The sequence below is a fragment of the Alosa pseudoharengus genome, unplaced genomic scaffold, assembly GCF_046254945.1.
Source record: "Alosa pseudoharengus isolate Yale_2024_CS ecotype anadromous, Long Island Sound unplaced genomic scaffold, YU_APseudo_1.1 YU_APseudo_1.1_scf_6, whole genome shotgun sequence".
Taxonomy (NCBI): Eukaryota; Metazoa; Chordata; class Actinopteri; order Clupeiformes; family Clupeidae; genus Alosa; species Alosa pseudoharengus.
In genome coordinates, this window is record NW_027468848.1 from 21,100,148 (window position 1) to 21,122,366 (window position 22,219).

General features: G+C 44.9%; 1 protein-coding gene across 1 annotated transcript in view; it reads left to right on the top strand.

Moving 5' to 3' along the window:
- The window catches only part of grid2 (glutamate receptor, ionotropic, delta 2), a 320,181-nt gene that overhangs the window by 230,213 nt on the left and 67,749 nt on the right, over nucleotides 1-22,219 (top strand). The window contains exons 9-10 of the mRNA XM_076270599.1: nucleotides 10,360-10,461; nucleotides 17,805-18,002. Of these exons, the coding sequence (XP_076126714.1) occupies nucleotides 10,360-10,461; nucleotides 17,805-18,002 (300 nt within the window). The remainder of the gene's footprint in view (nucleotides 1-10,359; nucleotides 10,462-17,804; nucleotides 18,003-22,219) is intronic.

Below are 22,219 nucleotides of genomic sequence, written 5' to 3' on the forward strand. Positions count from 1 at the left end.
GATTGCTCAGACTCGCAAATTACTGTGATTATCGCTGGCCTGTAATTTCTCAGGTAGTGGCACAGTTTGTATTTAATCAGTTGATATTGTTTCAAAGCCAGTGTGATTACTGTGGGGGGTGGGGGTGGGGGGGTTCGGTGGTCCGATGGTTCGATAAGTCAGGTGCCACTGCTGTAGTCTCTTTATGTTTTTTTCTCTCTCTCTATTTTGCCCTCTGTCTCTCTCTTTCTTTCTCTTTTCCGTGGCCCCGGTGCAAGCGTGCCTGCTACCACAGCTGTGTAATCACACACTGTCGCGTTCCGCATGCTCCATTTGTTTTAGGCCACTAAAAAAAGAAACCGTAAATTGAGACGTACTGTATCTCTGTGCCTCTGTAATCCAACTAGCAGACGTGCATCTTTGTGTGTGTGTGTGTGTGTGTGTGTGTGTGTGTGTGTGTGTGTGTGTGTGTGTGTGTGTGTGTGTGTGTGTGTGTGTGTTCGTGTGTGTGTGACTGCATGAATGGATGTGTGTATTTATGTGTTATTTGTATGAAATTGTATTAACAAAGCTGCTTTGCTCGTATACAGTATGTGTGTTTTTGTGTGTGTGTGTGTGTTTGTGCAGTCTTCTAATTTGTTGCAAATCTTTTTTTTCTTATTATTTTTAGTTGAGCAATGCTTCTGCTTGATGTTGAAATTCCTGTGCTCCAGGCCAGTACTGAGAGAGAGAGAGAGAGAGAGAGAGAGAGAGAGAGAGGATTGAGTTCAGTGGTTGTAAAGAGTTCTTCAAACACTGTGTTTCCAAGGATCTTTTGATGTCACAGTGCCGAGGAAAAAAAAAGGGGCTGTGGAAAAAAAAACGCTGGAGTGAAAACGACTGCACTTGCACATAGTTTCATTTATATTTGAACAGCCAGCCAACCAGCCAGCCACCTATGCCAGCATCGCATTCAAAGGCCACCACACATGTACGCATGGATACTTCAGTACAATGGGATCGAAGGCAAATGTCGACACGTGTGGGTTTCCATGGTAATTAGCCCTTTTTCCCCTCTGTCCTCCCTCAGAGACCGTCTGTGAGTCCACACCCTGAGAGGCTCACACAAAGACTTCCGGCCCTGAATGCACCATTCTGCTTGGTCAGCACGTCACAACTGTCGATTTCGACCACTACATCGCATCGACTTGCGGTTCAGTGTTTACAGAACACTGAGGGCCGGACGCTATCGACGCGAAGCCACAACACCCCCGTCTGAAACACAATGCATCTGATGCCACCACTAAAAGACCAAACCATCCTTGTTCGCATTCACCGCCCTTCACGGTGTTATAGTGCAGGGTTTATGTAGGCATAAATAAGTAAGGGACAACTCTCTCTCTCCCTGTCCCTTTCTCTCTCTCTCTCTCTCTCTCTCTCTCTCTCTCTCTCTCTCTCTCTCTCTCTCTCTTCTCAAGAACCTCATAAACATAATGGAGTCAGTTGTCTTCTGGAAAAGCACAGGAAGTCTTTAAACCAAGCAGCTGTGAATTGTGTCTTTGCTTCTGTGTGAATGTAAACAAACATGGCATTAGCATCTACACAACAGAACATTGGAGGGCCAGTGATTACTGCACTAACCTTACTGCATGAATACATATCAATATGAGAAAGACAGAGAGAGAGAAAGAGAGAGAGAGAGAGAGAGGGAGGTGCATTTGCATGTGTGTATTGACATGGAAGTGTGTGTGTGTGTGTGTGTGTGTGTTTGTGTTGCTTCACTAGTTTGGCATGCCTAAGGAGAAAACGGGCCCTTCCCACTCTGCTGGGATTGATTCAGCTCCTCCACCTCCTCCCACTCATCCCATCCCACCCCATCCTGTCCCATCCACTTGTCCTCATCCACCCGTCCCATCCACATCTGGAGCTCAGCCACGTCTGGTGTTAGCGCCGCACAATGTGCGAAGGACTGCCTCTGATTAGAGGCGCGCCTTCCCTTCCCATGAAAATGTGGAAATGTCAAGAGGAGATGGCGATACGGTGAACAAAAGGGGCGTTCGCTTCTCGCTGGAGCATTATGGGATGCTAATAGCACCATTCTCCTGCCTGCCGCACCAGCCCGAATGCCCAGACAGTCGATCATTTCATCCGTGGGGGGGGGGGGGGGGGAATGAGGCCTTATCTGGCCTTCTGAAGATAAGGATATGCTTCTCCTCTTGCTCTCTCTTCCTCTCTCTCTCTTCTCTCTCTCTCTCTTCTCTCTCTCTCTCTCTTGCGCTCTCTGTCCCTTTGCTTCTCGTCGTCCTTCTGTTATGCTTTAGATTTCAGTAGCTGGGGTTTGGGAGAAGGACTGAGGAGTTCACCTTAGCTGTGAGTGGATAACAGCACAGTGCAATTGGAAACGCATCCAGCCAGACAGATTCTGAATAAGGTTGTCCATGCTCAAGCGGCACAATGCTGTTTTGGCTTCTTATCGTCTGAGCTCTTTGCCAGAGAAAAAATTGCACGCTCAGTTGGAAATGTCACGACCCGTGGTTGTCTAGATGTTCAGCAAAACTAACTTGAAAAGAAAGAAGCGCTTGAATATTGAGTGAAGATAAGATAACTATACAGACAGAGGGGTTTACCCCATAGTAAACATGACTGAACTCTATCTATCTATCTACAGGGTTCCCACGGATTCTTAAAGCCTTAAAATGTCTTAAAAACAACTTTACGTTTTTAAGGCCTAAAAAAGTCTTAAATTGTCTGGAATGTCTTGAATTTTCAAAAGGGAGGTATTACATTTTTGTATGGGACCATGAGCGAGTGAAATGTCTCCATCTGGTTTAGTTGTATTTTTTTAACCACAATTTTCAAAGTGACCAGTGTAACTTTTGGGAAGCATTTGTGGTAACACTTTACTTGATGGGTGAGTTCATAACACATTCATAGCAGCTGTCATAAACTGCACATAAAGCATTCATGACTGTTTCATGAGACATGACTTAACATTCATACCAAACCTTTTATGAATGTGGAAGACAGAACGATGACAACTTGTCAAAATAAAAGTCCAACAATCACAAAGCATTGCCGTTTTTCTCTCCAGCCTTTTAAAATATTTCATGAATATCTTATGAAGTCTACATCGAATGTCACTTTACTATACAAGTTGTGAAGTATTCATAATCACTGAATTTAACACTGGGAGGTAAATTAGCCTACATTCAGCTGACCCGTATTTGTGTAACCTGGAACGGTTGGACATTCCCAGTAGCAAAAGATGAGAAATCATCTGCAAAGGTATCATAAAACAAATACATTGTTATGAAACAAAAATTATTTGCTTGACCATGTTCTGTCTTTTTGGCACTGGAGTAGCCCATTGACTCAGATGTGACGTGATCAGGTAAGAGGTTTGGAACAAAAATGGCAATGCTGCTTTGCAATTGTTGGACTTTTATTTTGACACATTTTTGTCGTTCTGTCTTCCACATTCATGAAAGGTTTGGTATGAATGTTGAGTCATGACTCATGAAACAGTCTTGAATGCTTTATGTGCAGTTTATGACAGCTGCTACAGTATGAATGTGTTATGAACTCACCTGTCAAGTAAAGTGTTACCGCATTTGTTCTGTGCGGGTGTCATCTGCATTCCGTAGATCAAGAACTAGAAGGCTACTGGAGGAAGTGTAGTGGTGGCAGAGTGAAGATGTTTTTCACAGGTGTCGTTAAAGGTGTGAAAACAGTAAGACAAAATATGCCTATCGTTCTCGTGTAGCATAGGCCTGAGAGATACACAGGTAACCTATACGCGAGCGGTAGAGTGAGCGGGAGAAAGAGTTGGTAAGCCAGTTAGCAATATAGGGTGGCCATACGTCCGGATTTAGGCCGGACAATCCAGATTTTAAACGCCCTGTCCATCAGCCTCAAGCCGGACATTCATTTGTCCTCCTTCTTGGAGTTGCGCTGGGCTTCTAGAATCTTTGCTCGGACAGAATACTAGTGGTATCAGATGGTTCATAGAGTGTTGATGAGTGTACATATTGTGAAGGTGGATAATAGAGTGTGATTTTTCAATGTAAAAGTTGCAATTGGGGAATAAACTCTTTTAAGAGGTGGTTTAACTCTAATAAGAGGATGTTCTGGTGTTGAAGATACTTTGGTGTTAAAGATGTTGACTGGAAGTTGTTAAGTATTTTTGCCCCTGAAGTGGGAAAAAAACAGTTGGCTTATTGGTTGATATGGGGGTGTGTGATTGTGACAATAATAAGCAAAGAATGGCATTGACCATTTTCTTTATCTCCTGTTGCTATGTCAGTTTTTAAGTCCAGGCCTGTCAGTTGAAATCAGATTTCACCTGCTTAAAGGGACACCAGGCAACGTTTTCGTGTTAATTAATCATCTTCTTAAGTTGGTATATGGTTAAATGACTCATTACAGGGCGAATGAAGACTCTTTCGCCCGCCCCTACTGCCTGTAAGAAAAATATCCCACTTGCAAGTTCGGTGTATCCTACCTGCCGACCGATGCAGGATCAGTTTACATCCTGCATACAGCACAGAGGCAGGCTAACGAAACTCTAGCTATTGTTGCAAATGTGTGTATAATGGCAGGGCCAGTGAAGAAGCAGCGAAAACCCTTGACGGAAGATGCAAAGAAAAGGAAAAGAGCTTCAGACCGAGCGAGGGGGAGTTTCGTAGAGAAAAAGCATCAAGCTTGCCTGGTGTCCCTTTAATGTGAGGCACTCAGCGGCAGCTCAACCTAAGCAGGGTTGTAGTGGTAAAATAAGAGGTGTTAACTATCAATTCTGTGATCATGGTAAGGTAGTGGGATTTAAAAAAAAACATTCAGAACATGTAACTGAATGTATGCAAAATGTAAAATAGCCTAATGGATTAATTTTTATTTGCTGTGCTGCATATGGGACAATAGATGCACATAGTAAATTATATAAAGGAGGCCTATTAAAATATTTAAATAGCATAGTCTACCTTGAAAAAAAATATTGAAGGGAATCCAGTCCAGTATACATGTCTTTGGCAAGTAGCCTAGGCTACTACAGACACAGGTGAAGAACAGTCAGACTCAGCCAGTGTCACAACCAGATACAGCCAGATTCAAAAGAAGCAGCCCAGACCCTAAAATTGGGCATTTATAGCTGTAAATTATTTTTCTTTCCCCAAAATACTATATTTGGTAACTTCTGTAGACATCCAAAATCGGGTGGGTGTTAAAGTTAGTAAAAAACACTATTGAATAAAACTGTTTTTTAAGTTGTCGTATTTATCTTTTTCGCCATGGTATAGTCTTAATTTTTCCATTTAGATGTCTTGAAAAGGTCTTAAAAGTCTTTAAATTTGCACTTGAAAAATGTGCAGATACCCTGTATCTATCTATCTATCTATCTGTCTGTCTGTCTGTCTGTCTGTCTGTCTCTGTGTGTCATTCCTACCTTCCCTACTTATTTCCTACCATTCTCTTTTTCTTTTTGTCCTTTCTGTCCCTCACTTTCACCTCTCAGTTTGGCCTTAGCAAGCAGACGGTAATGAAAATCTCTCTTGGGCGAGTGCAACCACATTTGCTCAGCCTTTAGTAAGGGCGTGTCAGGGTGTCCAAGGGCAGGCCAGGAGTCAGGGGACAGGAGGAAGGGGATTGATTCAGTTTGCCGTCGCCCCATTGGCTTAGCCCTCATATCCATGCAGATGGCCGCGTGGATAATGTTTTATCGATCAGACAAGCTCCAGGTTGTTGGTTTTTTTTTTCTTTTCTTTTCTTGCGGGCACAAGCACTTAGCATAGCCAGACTGTTGTAGACTCAGACTTAATGAGTCAGTAATCAGTCTTCTGCAGTGGAAGGCTGCCGTCTGATTGCCTGGATATTGTTGTACTTGCCTTTGTAGACAAAAACCTGGTTGTGTGGCGAGCCATGACTGCAGCTAATGACTGTAGCAGAGGCTGTGTGTGTATGTACTGTATTTCGCATTAGTTGAAACATTAGTGTGTAGTGCATGTAACACTCAGATTGGCTGTCAACAAATCTGCAGGAGATATTGACTGCTTCTGTAATGACATTGACTAGTATGTGATAGAAATGTTTGTGATGAGAGTTGACTTTTAATGACCGTGTGCTGCAGAATAACACACACATTAACACACACACACACACACACACACACAGACACACACAAACACACACACACACACACACACACACACACATATACCGTATATTATACCGTATATTATATACTGAAGAGTTCATGAGCAGCATATACCACTGGGAACACTCCTAACTTTCCTCCTCTGAAAAATCTTAACCAGTCTCTGCTCATTATAATGAGCTAGCCACAGCTGTGGGTGTATGTTAACTGGTTAGCCAAGCAGATAACTACGTGCAAACACTCAAGACAGAACTCACACAGAATTATTTCCCCTCAGCTTCACAACCCAAAAAGAATAGGCTATACATGATAACATAATAGGAGCTCAATTGAACATTTATTTGACATAGCATTGGGGAGCATGGCAAACGCTATCTGCCTATGTCCATGTTTCATTTTCCCCTGTTTGTTTCACTTGCACTTACAGGTGCTTTATGCGGTCAAACAGAATGTTTTAGCAAATTTGGCCCCATAGGGCTGATGAGCTCATTGGAGCAAGGTTTCTGAGGGGGAAAGGAAGCTGCGTTGGCCCAGAGACCTTTCCACAGTAAAGTAGTGGAGCTGTTATTGCATGAAATAGAGGGAAAAAGACATGACATTGATACAGGCAGATGCTCAAGGTTGTCATATCGGTATGGGGCATGAAAAAATGGTATTGTGCAGTCATATATTTATATATATATATTAATAAAAAATGTATAGTTCCGGTCCTTGATTGTAATTTGGCTGAATTGCGTTCGATGCCGTTGTAAAATGCAGCATGAACATACTCCTTGGCCGCATTTCGTTCTATATTACTGCGCTACCACAACTTGATACAAAAGTTAAAGTAGCTGCGTCTCGACGTTGCTTGGCAACCATTTAGATAGAGGAAATATATTTCTTAGCAGAAGAACATTTCCCGTTGCTGTGCCTTTACTTTATGAAACTTTGCCAGGTATTTATAGTAACAGTTTTAGAAAAGCAATAAGCCACTCGAGTCCGCAGGCTACACTGATTTTACAACAGCTAAGGGGGGTTTAACAACAACTCCAACAATAACAACAGCTAAGAGAGGTTTTAACAACAACTCCCTTAGCTGTTGTAAAATCAGTGTAACCTATGGCCTCTCGGGGCGTATATATATACAGTGTATATATATATATATATATATATATATATATATACAGTATATATATATAGGTTCAGGTTCAGGATGACAAAAGAACACAAAATAAATGGGTATTAGATGACAAAAAAATAATGCCATTTTGCTACTATACCCAAGCTAATTGTGGTTGTGTTTAGTTTGGTGATCATTGACCATTATAATAAATGGTTGGCAGGGGACCAAAGTAAATGATCACTAAGGGCTCTAACACTGTCAGGCCTGCCCCTGATTATAAGTAAGTTGAATGAGCACTGTCCCAAGTCACATTGGGACACTATGTTGTGAGAATGACATGCTCTTTGAAAGCTCTTTGAACGTAAACCTGTGAAGGCCTTTAAAATGGATCTCCACAGCAGAATCTGAGGGAGGATTAATAATAGAACACAGTGGTCAACAAGATTAAAGGGCACAGCCATGTTGAGCCAGGGGGCAAGGGACCATGAGTACACACACACGCATGCACATGCACACACACACACACACGCACTCACGCATGCAGACACACACACACACACATACACACACACACGCACACACACGCACACAGAGCTAGAGTCTCACTTGAATTTTAAGTGGCTAGAATTGATTTGAGCGTGACAGGGGGACCGGCCGCTCTCTTGCTTTATGGAGAGGCGCTGCAGGTGATATTGAGCACCTCCTGAGAGATGAGCTTTTGTAATGGAATTTGAGCGGCTACTGTACATATGGCCCGGCGCGATCACGGCTTATGGACCATCACACGACAAGCTTACCATCTGATCCTCAACTCACTATGTTATGCAAATCATCCATTCACTAAACTCCATTGTATCTCACTTAATGGTCCACTCCAGCAGTCGTTTTTTTTCTCTCTCTCTCTCTCTCTCTTTTTCTCTCTGTCTTGACTGCAAAGCTCTTGACAAGATGGGGGAGTAAGTGCAGTGGCTTTGGGTCTATTTTTCCTCTCTGGGAGGAGTCGCGGTGTGAAGGCGCGTGTTATTAAAGCGGCGTTAGTGTCGCGTAATGGACTGAGTGGCATGGAGTCTGGGGCCCCTGCCAGACGGTGCGCCGTGGGCCAGCTCAGCTCCACTGCCACGAGCCAAACCCAACTGGCTTTTAGCAAGTACACCGAGCCAAATGACTCCAGAGTATTAGCTAAAGGTCTCTCCTCTTCCTCCTCCTCTTCCTCCTCCTCCTCCTTCTTCTTTTTTTCTTTATCCTCCTCTACTCCTGCCCTGAACTTTACACCAGTTCCTATTTTTTCTGCAAGTTCTTGAGGCCGTCCAGAGAAAGCGTTCAGGGGGGAAATGAAGTGTCCTCGAGGAGAGGATTTGAAAGTCAAATAAGGAGTGGAACCGTTTTTGTGTACACTTCTGGCTCCTTGCCTCTCAGATTTCCCCTCATATCTGTGTACATGAGGAGGTCAATTAGTCACGGAAACAGAGTAGACATATGGGTTGCGTGTGAGAGATAGATAAATACAGAGATATATGTCTGTGTGCATGTTTGAATGTGTTTTTTGTGTCCATGTGTTTGCTTGTGTTTGTATGTCTATGTTTGTTTGTGTGTCTGTGAATATGTGTGTGTGTGTGTGTGTGTGTGTGTGTGTGCATTTCAAACAGCGGGGAATCTAGGCTGCCAAAGTTTGCATCTATGTTGTTGTAGTACCTAATGGCAAACAAAAACTCTGTGGACTTCATTCCTGCATGATAAACACCTCCCTCAAACCCAGGTGGCACACAGCAGGGATAGGAGTGTATGGAGGAGAGAAAAAATCCCCATTTAAGTTGTTTTTCTAAATGCACTGCCTCTCAGTGTACATATGTTTCCTTGTTTTTCATAATGAATTTTAATATGACAATATTTGTTTTTATATAATGCATGCTACTTTTGCAGCCATGTGGCTCTGTATACAAGCCATGCATTAGCAATGTATTTATTTCATATCTTGTTATGAATTTGACACAACCCCTCGTGATCCTTGTGGCATTTTCATAAATATTCATTTTGAATCTGTATGAGATCATGTTACATCTGATTATTCAAATGATAAACATTGAAAGCTAGAAAAGACACAGAATGCTAAGCAGGAGACTTTGTGTCGCTGAAGAAACTCCACAGTATACACAGATAAATCTGTATCCTTATAACACAGTAGTAGCACATATATTACACCGTAGTAGCACATATATTTATTACATTACATTGTAATAAATAAGGATAACTGGTACCTCCGCCACTATGTCTTCAGTTGTACTTAAAAGGATCTGTTTAGTGGTTTAGTCACCCCTCTCCATGATTAGCGACAGAATAAAGCTGAATTGCTTTGAGAGTAAGTCTGCGAATGAGGGCACAGGCAGAGCAAGCATGGAAAGCAAGTGCATTTTTAAAAGCAAAGCCGTTTGTTTTGGTGGGGTATTCTGGGCCTTGTCACAGGACCGTGGAGCTCGGGGAGTAAAAAGGGCCCTAGTGGTGCAGATGTTCCAGCTCATTAAGCGTGTGGCGATGCGCTGCTTTTCCCCCATCCAGCCCCGATGCAATTGGGTTCGGGACCCCACCCCCATCCCCCAACACACACACACACACACACACACACACACACACACACACACACACACACACACACACAGACACAGACACATACCTCGACTCATGTTCTAGCCGCCTCCTAGCCTTCACTGGCAGAAATGAGAGAGTGATGGCTGCACGTCGCCAGGCAGGCCGATACTCAGCAGACCCAGCCGGAGGCAAACATCTGACACACACGCTCCTGTGACCAAATCATGCCACAGATCTCTCCGCTCACGAGTGGACACGTACAAAAGGAAAAGTGGGGGACAATAAAAGCCTGAGGAGCAGCCATTTTTCAGATGTTTACTGAGTCTATCCCAACTGTGATTTATAACACACAGATGGAATTGTTAATTACTAGCGTCATTTTCTGACAGAAATCATTTCAAATGAAGAGCTTGCTGTGCTTTTTTGTATTTTGAGTGCACATATGTCTCTAGGGTTTGTATTTGTATTTTTTTTTCTCTCATGTTGGGTTTGATGAGTTTTCACCACTGAATGTGTCTTTGATTTGATCTCTTCCTTTTGACCTTACATCTGTTTTTGTGTGTTTTAGCTGGCCACGTGGGACCCCGTGCACGGCCTGAACGGGACCCTGACAGATAGGAAGCTGGAGAACAACATGAGGGGTGTAGTTCTGCGAGTGGTGACTGTCCTGGTAAGCCCCCCCCCCCACCCCCCCCCCACCCGCACTGGAGAGGGTTTGTTTTTCAGATGTGCTCCAACTTTCATATGCAACGCCGCACTGCACCGCGCCACACCTGCTGAGCCAGCCACTTTCCCCCTTCCTCGCTCTACGAGTCCACTTCCTGAGTCTGAGTCCCCACTCTCACTTGTGCTCATTAGCAAACCAAAAAGTTGCCATGCTGGGGCTGTTTCCTATTTACTGAACCTGAAATCCTCTCTTCAGTGCCTGCACTGGGTCTGCCATCTTCCCCATCCCTAGACTACTAATGCATTCTGGGAATAGTATTCCAATTAGCACCCTGGTGCTCAGACTCCCCCAGATCCCTTTCCTTCCCTTTACCCTCCAATTGGAGCAGGGGGAGAGAAAGTGGCCACTGGAATAAGGCAGGCGGCCTATCAGTTCATTACGAGCCATTTGGACGCGGGAATGAATTGAAACCCGGGGAGCGGCGCTATATTGAGATTTGAGTTCAGCTATCTCGCCTCCAGCACTGATTTGAGTGAGTCCCTGGAGTTCTTTAAAGATTCAGCGCTTTAAATTCTTCATATCCCCCCTTTGATGTCGGCGCTAGAAGAAAGAGATGATGCTACCACTTTGCAGCTCCTTCTCTCCCTCTGTCTCTCTCACCCTCTCTTTTTCACTTTAACTTTCTCCCCCTTTTTGCTCTTTCCCCACTCTGATGTTCTCTGGCCTGTCAGACTGAACTTTGAGTTTGTCAGGAGTACTCTTAGCTCCCGCAGGGACAATGTTGGGGGGCTGAGAGAGGCTCCACCTGTCAGCGCTGTGCTGTATTTTACTGTAAGTGCAGGGTGGTTTTGCCCCCCCACACACACCTGTTCTGTATGTAAACACAACAACAACAACAACAACAGGAACAGGAACAGCAGCACAGCAGAGGGCTTCTCCTCCTTCATCTAAACGATGCTGTTTATGGAGACACTGGGTGCTAATTAACACCAGCTGTGAAAATTGTGCTGCAGCCCGGAAAGAACGTAGGACTTGTAGTGGCTGCTGATGTCTGGTCTCTGGTGTTGCTGTTGTCTGGTCATGCTTTAAATATTTCAACTTGTTTTACACAATTCCTTTGTGTCTTATGTTCAGCATATACAGGTCAGTATCTTAGCCTGACTTTGCTAAACAGCAAGCTTTCACTTGATGTTAGCCTGGCATCGCTAAACCACAGGCTTTTATTAGATGTGTTGTAGTTAGCACTTCCTTAGTAGCGAGTCATTTAGATTAGCTTATCAATCACAGGCAAATCGACAGAGGAGACAGCTAACTGGATTAGCTTGTACACACTTACTGAACCTAGAGGCCCAGTACCCTGAAGAGAATAGGCACAACATCTATAAACTACGAGAGACTACAGTGTGACTGTGAAGTTTTAGCAAATGGATCTGTAAAAGTATTTGTACCTTTGATAGATTTGCCTGAATTTTGGCATCCCTGTGAATGTTCCAGGGTGCAGACATTGTTGTACTTTAAGGTTAGCTGGTTTGCAAATGACAGTGCTTCTTCTTTGTCATCTTACAAAAGTACTCCTCACAGCTCACTGGTTAGCCGGGTAGAAAATGTACTGGGCCAAGTGACTCTCAATCAAGGGTTTTTATATATAAAAAAGTAAGCTGTCAACATATAGGCAGTCTCCCCTTCTCTGGAATTATGTGTGTGGAATATTTGTTTTTTTTTGTACTCACTCACTCACTCACTCACTCACTCATCTCTCTCTCTCTCTCTCTGTTTGTGGCCCCTCAACTAAAGTGTGAACAATGGCATGTGTTTAGAGAACTGCACAAGTTGTGTTCAAATCAGAATTTGAGCAGTGATGACCACATTTTTGGCAGAAAAGGAAATCATCATGATCATTCTTAATAAATCATAAATCATAATGATCATAATGCCCCCCATACTTACTGCTTTAGTTGATGTGTTGTTCATGTATTAGGTCACGAATGACAAACTATAAACTCATCTAAATTCCTGATGATTCATGAGATACTAAGGAATGAAGTAATACATAAATCATGGATTAATTAATGCATACATTTACGATGATTCATGTACCCTTACCGTAAAGTGTTACCCATTTTTCTGATGTCATCCTATGGTTGCTGAGTGACATTTGAATGAATTGATGGTCATATTCAAAATTAAGAGACCACTGCAATTGAATATGACCGTCAACTCATTCAAATGTCAGTCAGCAACCGTAGGATGACATCAGAAAAATGTGCAATGGCCTCTTAGTTTTTTCCAGAGCTGTATGTGAGATTGTGTGTGTGTGTGTGTGTGTGTGTGTGTGTGTGTATGTGTGTGTGTGTGTGTGTGTGTGTGTGTGTGTGTGTATGTGTGTGTGTGAAAGAGAAAGAGAGAGAGAGAGAAAGGCAGAGACAACGAACTGTGGGCTCTGTTTTTCAGTATATCATGGATGATACAGCTGAGATGAAGCCTGGCACACTTCTCCCTGAGACTTGAGGATAATAACATCACTGGAGTCTTATTTAAAGCACGGCGGCAGGCACAAGGCAGCCGCCATTGATTTGCTGCCTGCCCCATAGAGACCATTTCAGCCGTGATCTATCTGGGTGTAAAATTGCCATTTCTAGTTGTGCGGTATTATTTAAAAAAAACAACTGCTTTAAGGGGAGAGAGGAAAAAACCTAATAAAAATAGCAGTGGATGTTTCCTTCCTCAGTGTGTGCCAGTGGATTGCAGGGAAGTGTACTGTGAGAGGCATATCGTCCCCTTAGAATTATAAGGTTCTATCTGACATTTTTGTCAAAATTGAGTAATTGACATATTCTTATTCTGTGACACCATAAGAAGATGAGGTGAGGTGTTTCTTGTAGTTGTATGCATTTTTGGACATTATATCTGAAGAGGTTTGTTCCACTTATCAGTATAACTCTATGGAATTCTAAAACTTTGAAGCTCAATATCTCAGAACTACTCAGAACGTAGATAGAACCCTATAATTCTAAGGGGACGATATGTTATGGGAGCTTGGGACTCTTACAACAGTAGGAGGTGAGACAGGGTGGAAGGATAGACTATTATTTTGGAGGTCGATATATTTGTTTCTTTATTTACATGCCTGATTTGTTTATGTCAGAGCTTAGGCGGAGGGACAGAAAAGAATAAAAAAAACACACGCCCACTCTTTCCTGGCATCAGGCGGAAACACTTGGCTGTATGTCACCCTGTGGATTAGTCGAGCCGCACCAGCCCCTGAGACTTGGGCGGCGGGCTGTGCCACACGTCAACGCTGCAGCTCTGCCAAGCTGCCAAGCAGTCCCCCTGACCAACCACCACCACCACCTCCCCACCTCCTTTTCCCCTGCCACCTACGTCCCCTTCTCCTTCTCCACCCCCATCCTCACCCCGACCCACTCCCTGAGGCCCTGCAGGTCTGCGTGAGCCTGGGTAGGTTCCAAGGCGCGAGCGCGGCCGACGGGCTGCCGATTCTCGGTGGAGCTGCTGCAGAGCTTGTCAGGCCTGGTGCTTGACTGTGTCACTGTCAGGATGGATAACGGCAGCCTGCTCAAGTGCCTTTGAACATCCTGGAGGTCTCCCAGCTGATACCAGCATGTACGTGGATAGGCATGTGTGTGTGTGTGTGTGTGTGTGTGTGTGTGTGTGTGTGTGTGTGTGTGTGTGTGTGTGTGTGTGTGTGTGCGTGCGAGTGTGCACACACACACACACACACACACACACACACACACACACACACACACACACACACACCCACACCTATTCACTTATTCACACTCTAATACACAAACAGGCAAAGATGTATGCATACATGCATACACACACATATAGCTTCAGCCTCTTCCACACACACATCCATGTAGCCTTGCACTGCACACATGAACACACCCGGACACGCTTTCGGCATGCACATGAGTATCACACTTACATGCACAGACATGCATGAAGACACAGGCGGATTGGAGAGTGCTGTGCACTCAAGATGGCAATTACGTAAAAAGCGTGCTTCACACAAGCACGTCTGTAGTTCCTCGCACTCCTCCGCTATCGATTTCCCCTTCTGCTTCCCAGATTGTCCTCGCGATCCGTGCAAATTTGAATCACTGCGTGTGTAGTTGTGTGGAAGGAATGGCTATATAACGAGGGGCTGATCAATGCAGAGCCCAGCCTTGCGCATGGGAAATGCCACTTTTCTGTACCCTGCCTTTATTAACTTAACGGCTTTAACTAACGCCATGGAAATCTATGTGATAATTGACACGATAAAAGAGAGAAAAGGTTGGAGAGAAAGAGACAGAGTGAGGGAGTTGTGTGTGAAAGAGGAGAGGGGAGAGTGATGGAGAAACAGAGCTGCACAGAAGGGCTGAGTTGGGTTGGGTTGGGCTGAGTTGGGTTGGGTTTGGTTGGGTTGGGCTGAGTTGGGTTGGGTTGGGCTGAGTCGGGCTGGGCTGAGTTGGGCTGAGTTGGGCTGGGCTGAGTTGAGTTGGGCTGAGTTGAGTTGGGCTGGGCTGAGTTGGGCTGGGTTGGGTTGGGCTGGGTTGGGTTGGGCTGAGTTGGGCTGGGTTGGGTTGGTCTACATGCTAGCTCTCTGATGGCAGACAGGTGCAGAGGAAGGTGAGGCTTGAGGTCCCTAGCTCAGTCAGAGGTAGCTATAATGGGGAGCGCTGTGGCGGTGGTGGTGATGGTTGTGGATATGAGTGTGTCTGTGTGCATCTGTGCATGTGAGTGTGTGTGTGTGCATCTGTGCATGTGAGTGTGTGTGTGTGTGTGTGTGTGTGTGTGTGTGTGTGTGTGTGTGTGTGTGTGTGTGTGTGTGAGGTGGGGTAGGGGGGTTAGTCTGATGGATAGCCTCTCACTGCTCCAGTGGGAGTTGGCATGCATGTCCACTCTCGCGCTAATAGCTTATTGAGCGACGGGGGCCGACGAGGATTAGAAAGCACTGGCTTAATGTGCGCACCGCGTGCAGTCAATAACGCCCCCTCTACAATAAATCTGCCTGACATATTCCCAGAAACACACCCGTCATCAGCCAGGATTTATTAAAGTGTGTGAGAGACACACAGAGAGAAAGAGAGACAGAGAGAGAGAGAGGAGGGGATGAAAGAGAGAAGAGAGAGACAATAAATGTCCTAAATTTGCTCGCAGTAGGACTCCTCTTGCCCACGCCGACGCCATGTAGTGTTTCCATGACGATTAGAGGGTGGTAAGCCTGCCACTCTGGTACTCGCAGGGTAATGCTCCAGACTCTCTCAAGAAGTCTAGGGTCTATGGGGAATGGTGTGTGTGGGTGTGTGTGTGTGGGGGGGGGGGGTATGGGTGGATTGTTGTTGTGTGAATGGTGTTCTCGATGCTCTAGTCAGAGTTAATGCTGTCAGTAGAGTGTTAAACAAGGCCATTACTGCCACAGGACTTGGAGCACCCCTGTGTTTTGCCCCCCTCCCACTCGCCCACCTCCCCCCGCCCCCTATCGCGACTAACAGACAGGCGAGGCGTGCGGGTGCCCTAATGTTCCACATTATTTTCCTTTTAGAAAAATGGAGTGCTTTTGGAGACCTGTTAAGCAAGGTAAACTAGTGCTGAAATGGAAGTGAAAGCTTTCTGCCCACTGCAAATGGTAGACGCAGTAGTGCTTGCCTGCTCTGCAATAATGTGTAGATGAATGGTTTTATATGGTTTTCATTTAAAGGGGCTTGTTTGGTGACCAAGTTTTGGTACAAATTACACTACAGGTATTGTATTTTAATTTTCTTTTTTTTATACTACAGGTATTTTTTTATTTTATTTTATCCTCTCTTCTCCCTTCATGTTCTATTCTGTTCATCCTCTCTCTTCTCTTCCTCTCTTTTGTACCTGTGATGCTAAGCAAAGGCTGGTCAGTTTGCTATCGACTGATCTTTGATCTTCCCATGAGCCTGTTTCTCATTGCGTTGCCTTTGTATGTGTGCCTGCTGCAGGGCCTTCATTCCCTCTCCCTCCCACTGCTGTTGCCCCTATGTCTCCAAACTGCCAGCTCAGAATAAAAACAACCTAAATAATTGATGCCCCCCCCCCCCCACACACAGTTTACTCCTGTTTTGCACCTATAGAGCAACTGTCCATTTCCTTTAGCATCCAAGTGAACGCCGTTGCTGACCTTCTTCAGAATTCACTGGAGTTGGAGTAGCCTTTGGCGGTGTTTATTTTGTGACCTGGGAGTCAAACTCCGTTACCGTGGCTGCCCTCGGAGCAAAATGCACTCTCCCCCTTCCTAGGTAATCTTCCACATCCCGATTGATGGCAGGAGGGGCAATTTACTGTGCCGGTGAAACAGTTGAGCGGACACAACAGTACAATACAAACAGTTGTATTGGAAAATGTCAGTGTCCAAGATTCGCGCCATTGTGTAACTGTCAGGTTACACTCTCTTCTGTTCACGGCCTCACATTTGGCTCATATATGTCAGGCACTTAGTCAGATTAAAACCGTAATTGCAATGCCCTGGTATAGAAGAATTTTGTTTCTGATTTTTAACCACTGTTCATAATGTCTACAGTAAAAAAAACACATACACACATAAAAACAAGAAATTCTTGAAATGTTACTATCCCTTGGGTGTACTAAAGTGGATATGTGAATAATGCATTAGGTAAAAGCAACATCAAGAGCCAAGTTAACTAATGTTTTGATAAATGCCATACCAAAAATAGAAAGCGAAGAGAACAGCTTCATTTTTAAACTGTAAGCAATATTCGACTGACACTCTCAAAATGGTCGTTTTGACAAGTAGGACCATCAGACCAAGCTGAAGTAGTAGGTTACTCTGGAAAGAAAGGGCAAAGTCCACTGATAAGGAGGGAACTTATCAAAAGAACTCCTCAGAATCACAGATAGGGCTTGAGGGTGAAAATGACCGTCCATTGAAGTAGGCTGTGAGGGATTTGCAGTGCAGCCTCCATACCGTTGCCCCCTCTGCGTGAAAAGGCAAACCATGGCAGCCAGGCCCTCAAAGAAGAGCTTAGACACTGTGGCAAGAAGCAGACGATACGTCTGGTCAGCTGTGGATAATGAGAGGTGTTGCGTTCTTGGACTCCCTCGGACTCAGATGGAGTTGAAGGCCCTCTCTCCCCTCGTCTGAGTCAGCCACCAGTGGAGTGTTTGATCTCAGTAGAGGATCAAACACTTAGCGAAAAGATTAGGAGTGGAGTTGTATAGCCAGTAACAGGCACAGCAAGGTGCTTTGAGTTTGTGAGAAAGCCCTGTGTGACTTTGACATTGAAAATAGATGCTAAAGAATATGGCTTACGATTACAACCGTAGTATAATGCTGTGTTATTTATTTGCAGGAGGAGCCATTCGTGATGGTGTCGGAGAACGTCTTGGGGAAACCCAAGAAGTACCAAGGCTTCTCCATCGACGTCCTGGATGCCCTCTCCAACTACCTCGGCTTTAAGTACGAGATCTACATCGCTCCAGATCACAAGTACGGCATCCAGCAGGCGGACGGCACGTGGAATGGCCTGATTGGAGAGCTCGTCTCCAAGGTAAGAGCAAACTGACCTCATGATTAGACATCTTTCTAGATGTGTGGCTCTGTACCAACCTGTAAACTCGCAGCTTTGATTTTTTTAGTCATGTGAAAAAAATCAGTGGATGGCAATTGCAATGCTAAAAACTGTATTTATGCTAATTTGACTGAGCTGCATAATGCTGTTTCTTCCATCCCAGTGCTATTATTTTTCCACTATTATTACTAATATTAGTAATGCTGTATGAATGCTATTGATTTTATTCTGATGCATTGCTAATACTGGTAACAAGACAGAAATACTGATGTATGATTTTTTGTATGACGGAGCTTACGGACATTATTAATAATGCCAACAGAGCAGTACAAATACTATAGCTTTTTTGTCTGACATGACAGAGTGAAGCACATTTGTTGTGATATTCACCAAAAGTGGTGCAAACCCGGCGATGAGAGAGATGGGCCCCCGCCCAACAGAAATACTATCAGCCGGCAGACACAGTGGAAGGAGAATCTGTAAGCAGCTGGAGGTCAGCGCAGCATTTTCAGAGCCATTATCCACGACCCCTCGCTGCTTTCCATTCCACAACTCTTTACAGTCTCCCGACGTGGTGCCCTCTCCCTGCCTGTCTCCGCCGGAGCCTGCCTCTCAACATTACAGCTGCAGGAATATGCACAAGAGCCGCATTGTAGCTTATCTCCATGTCCAGAGAGATAGACCCAATGGGGGGACAGACGGAGAGCAAAAAAGAGAAAACACACACACACACACACACACACAAAAGCGAATCCATAAAATGTGAAATATATTTTAAAGATCCGGGCCATATCACAGGAAGCCCTGCTCTCTGCCTCCTCATTGTCTCCCCTTCACTCTCATCTCCGTCGGCCTCTGTGATCCGTCTGCGCTTTGATGTTTCTTTGAAAATGTATTCTGGCTTGGAAATTGTCCTCTCTCTCTTTCCCCCTCTCATTTTTTGGGCCCTCCTCCACCCTTGCTCGTGCAAATTATGTGTTATCATGAGGAGTAGTTGGACGTAGACTTTAATGTCTTGGCGCACAAAGAGACCTCGGATCCATGGCGTAGTAGCACCTTATACTTATCCGGGAGAGGTACCGATATACATGCATATTTGTTCATACACCTTTACACACTGATGCATTGGGACTTTCACCAAAATGAAAGATATGATGCCAGCAGCCCTATTTGAATTTCTGTACATTATGCTAATGCTTTTTTCAGACACACAATGGAGACAGAGTTGTATTGCACAGAAATTCTCTTCCAGTCTTTCATGACTAGTGGAGTGTAGAGAAGTTCTGAGCATGCTGACAACCTTGTACTGATTAGAGAATAAAATCTCTTGGAAAAGGAACCTTTTTTTAGTCCAGTCATGACGGGATTCACTGTGACTGTCAAAAGTCCGTAAGTAGAAACAGAAGCATCCAGGTGTATTCAGTCACAACTAAATAATAAACATGGCTCATAGGCTCCTAAAAAATTAGTTGACATGTTCTTTTTGGCTTAAGTCAACTGAGAATTTACCCAGCCAAGCATCAGATTACATGCTAATAATTATGGGCATTTTGAGAGCAGGAGCAGATTTGCTGGCAAAAAAGATTTAATGATGTGATGACAAAGAGTCAACCATTTTTATTTTCTGTTACAGTCAGTGTAAAGTCTGAATTATTTGTGCAATCATATTATTACTACTGCCATTTACCCTCTTTTGAGTGATTAGGAGACAAAATTGCTGTTTTGTGCCATTTTTCAAGGTTACTTTCTTTCATTTTGAAGTTACTCTCATGTCCGGCCCACTCCTTTCTTTCTTTTGCTCATACAGCCAAACATTCAGTGAAATCGACACTAATACTATACTGCCATCTGATGGCATAGTTGAAGCTGATGTGTGGCATAATGGGCGTTAGGCAGGTGCTGAGCATGTCAAGAAGGATGTGTTTGAACAATGTCTCTGTGTGTGTGTGCGGGTGCGTGCATGTGTGCCTGCGTGTGTGTGTTTGTGTGTGTGTGTGTGTGTGTGTGTGTGTATGTGTATGCGTGCGTGCGTGTATGTGTGCGTGCGTGCATGCGTGCATGCACGCGTGTGTGTGTGTGTGTGTGCGTGTGTGTGTGTGCGTGTGTGTGTGTGTGTGTGTGTGTGTGTGTGTATGTATGTGGAGTGGAACCAAACTTCTGTTCCTCTTGTTACACTTCAGTTACAGCAGCACAGCCATTGTGCCCAGCGTGTTGTACTTGCTTTGTGACTTGTCACAGCTCTTGCCTTTTTTTCGTCTCTCTTTCTAGTCTTTTTTTCTCTCTCTCTTTTTCTCTCTCTCTCTCTCTCTCTGTGCCAGCAATGCGGCACAATAGCCTTTCCCCCCCCCCCCACCCGCCTGCCTGTTAAAGGGGCCCCTGTTGTGTTCAGTGGTTCCATCAAGTGGTTTCTGCTCCCATCCCTCACAGCCCCCACTTAAGTGTGTTCCCCCTCCACGCTACCCTTAAGCCCCCCCCCTCCTCTGGCCCGCGTGCCAGGGCCATGCCGGGGAGTCCTTGTCATCTCTTATGTCTCATACACTGCCGAAGTGACAATTTCTGCCCGTTTAAGCATTTTGTTTCCCTATCAGAGCATGAAATTAGCAGATTTAGTCATCTGTGAATTAATTGTGAGGGAGTTGGGGGGTAGAAGGGGGGGGGGGGGGGTAAAATAATATAAGTTCAATCTGCTGACATAGAGTGGGAAACCTGTTTTTTATTAATAATATTTTGCCCCCTCTTTCAACGAGAATAAGACGTGTAATAATAACAATAAAATAAGTTTATTTGCTACAGATAGGCCTAAGCCAATTTGCAGAATGATTATGTGTTCCAGAGCTCTTGCCAGATTTTGTTTTTCTTTGGCCTGAGCATCGGGAGCATGGCGTGTGATTATCACTCGCCGTAACAGGTGCGATACGAGCCGAGGCACAGATAGAGCAGCGCTGCAGAGCTGCATGCCTCTCACATCACCTGGGCTGCTGGGGAATGAGGAGAGCCAGAGATGAGATACAGTAGACCCTTTGTGCTAGGTGATTCTGAGGGGGTGTGAGTGTGATGTGTGTGTGTGTGAGTGTGTGTGTGTGTGTGTGTGTGTGTGTGTGTGTGTGTGTGTGTGTGTGTGTGTGTGTGCTCGTGTGTGTGCTCGTGTGTGTGCTTGTGTGTGTTATTATATGTGTTGTGTTATGTGTGAGTGTGTGTATATTTCTGTGGGTTTGTGTGTGTCCACACATATGTGTGTGTGTTTGTGTAGTTATGGTGAGTGTACTAGATGTGTAATTCTGTGTGAGTGTGTGTGTGTGTGTGTGTGTGTGTGTGTGTGTGTGTGTGTGTGTGTGTGTGTGTGTGTGTGTTTGCCTGCATGCTTCTGTTCTCTGTGTAACAGCCAGGGCAGGTAGGGACAGTAAATCCATCTCTCTCAGTTGAAACAGTGTGTAGCAGAACTCCCCTCTCCTAGTCCAGTCCCCATGCCCCCCTTACCTCCCTGGGGTTCCTGAACTGAGGGTGTGTTTGTTTGCGTGTGTGTGTGTGTGTGTGTGTGTGTGTGTGTGAGTGTGTGCGTGTGCATGTGGGTGGGAAGTGGGGGGTTGGACGCGGTCCGATTGTAGCACTTGTGATGTGGTCGAGGGAGCAGCCATTATCTCTGTCTGGCCAGGCAGACCGGAGCTCTGACCCCGACGCAAAAACACTGGGGCCAGCCAGGGTCCCCGCTCCACTCCCCCGAGAGCCCATCCACACTAATGGGCCAGCCTGCCGACGGAGACCTGCCCGCGCCCCGCCACTCCACAGCGGGAGGGCTCTCTTTAGTATGCTAAAGCGGCCGGCTGTTGACATACCTGCTCATCAAGCCCAAGAGAGAGAGGGAGAGGGAGAGAGAGAGTCTCTTGTTTTGTCTTGGTTTCTTTTTGTTGTTTGTTGTTTTTGTTTCCGCTCATACCAACACTCCATGGCATGACGTCGAAGAGGCTGTTTTTGGTGTTTGTTTTGGTTTTTTTTTTTTGGTTTAGTTTTGTAGAGATGCAATAAAAAGACTAAAGAAGAAGAAGTGAAAAATTGCTGCCAGCTAAAATGAAATCTAAAAAGTATTATCCCACTAAAAAAAGGTTATTCTGAGGTCTTGATGTCTTTCTCCGCTCTGTCAGCCTGAACACAAAGAGCTTGCTCTCCAGCTTACCTTTTGTAAACAGACGACTGTGAGT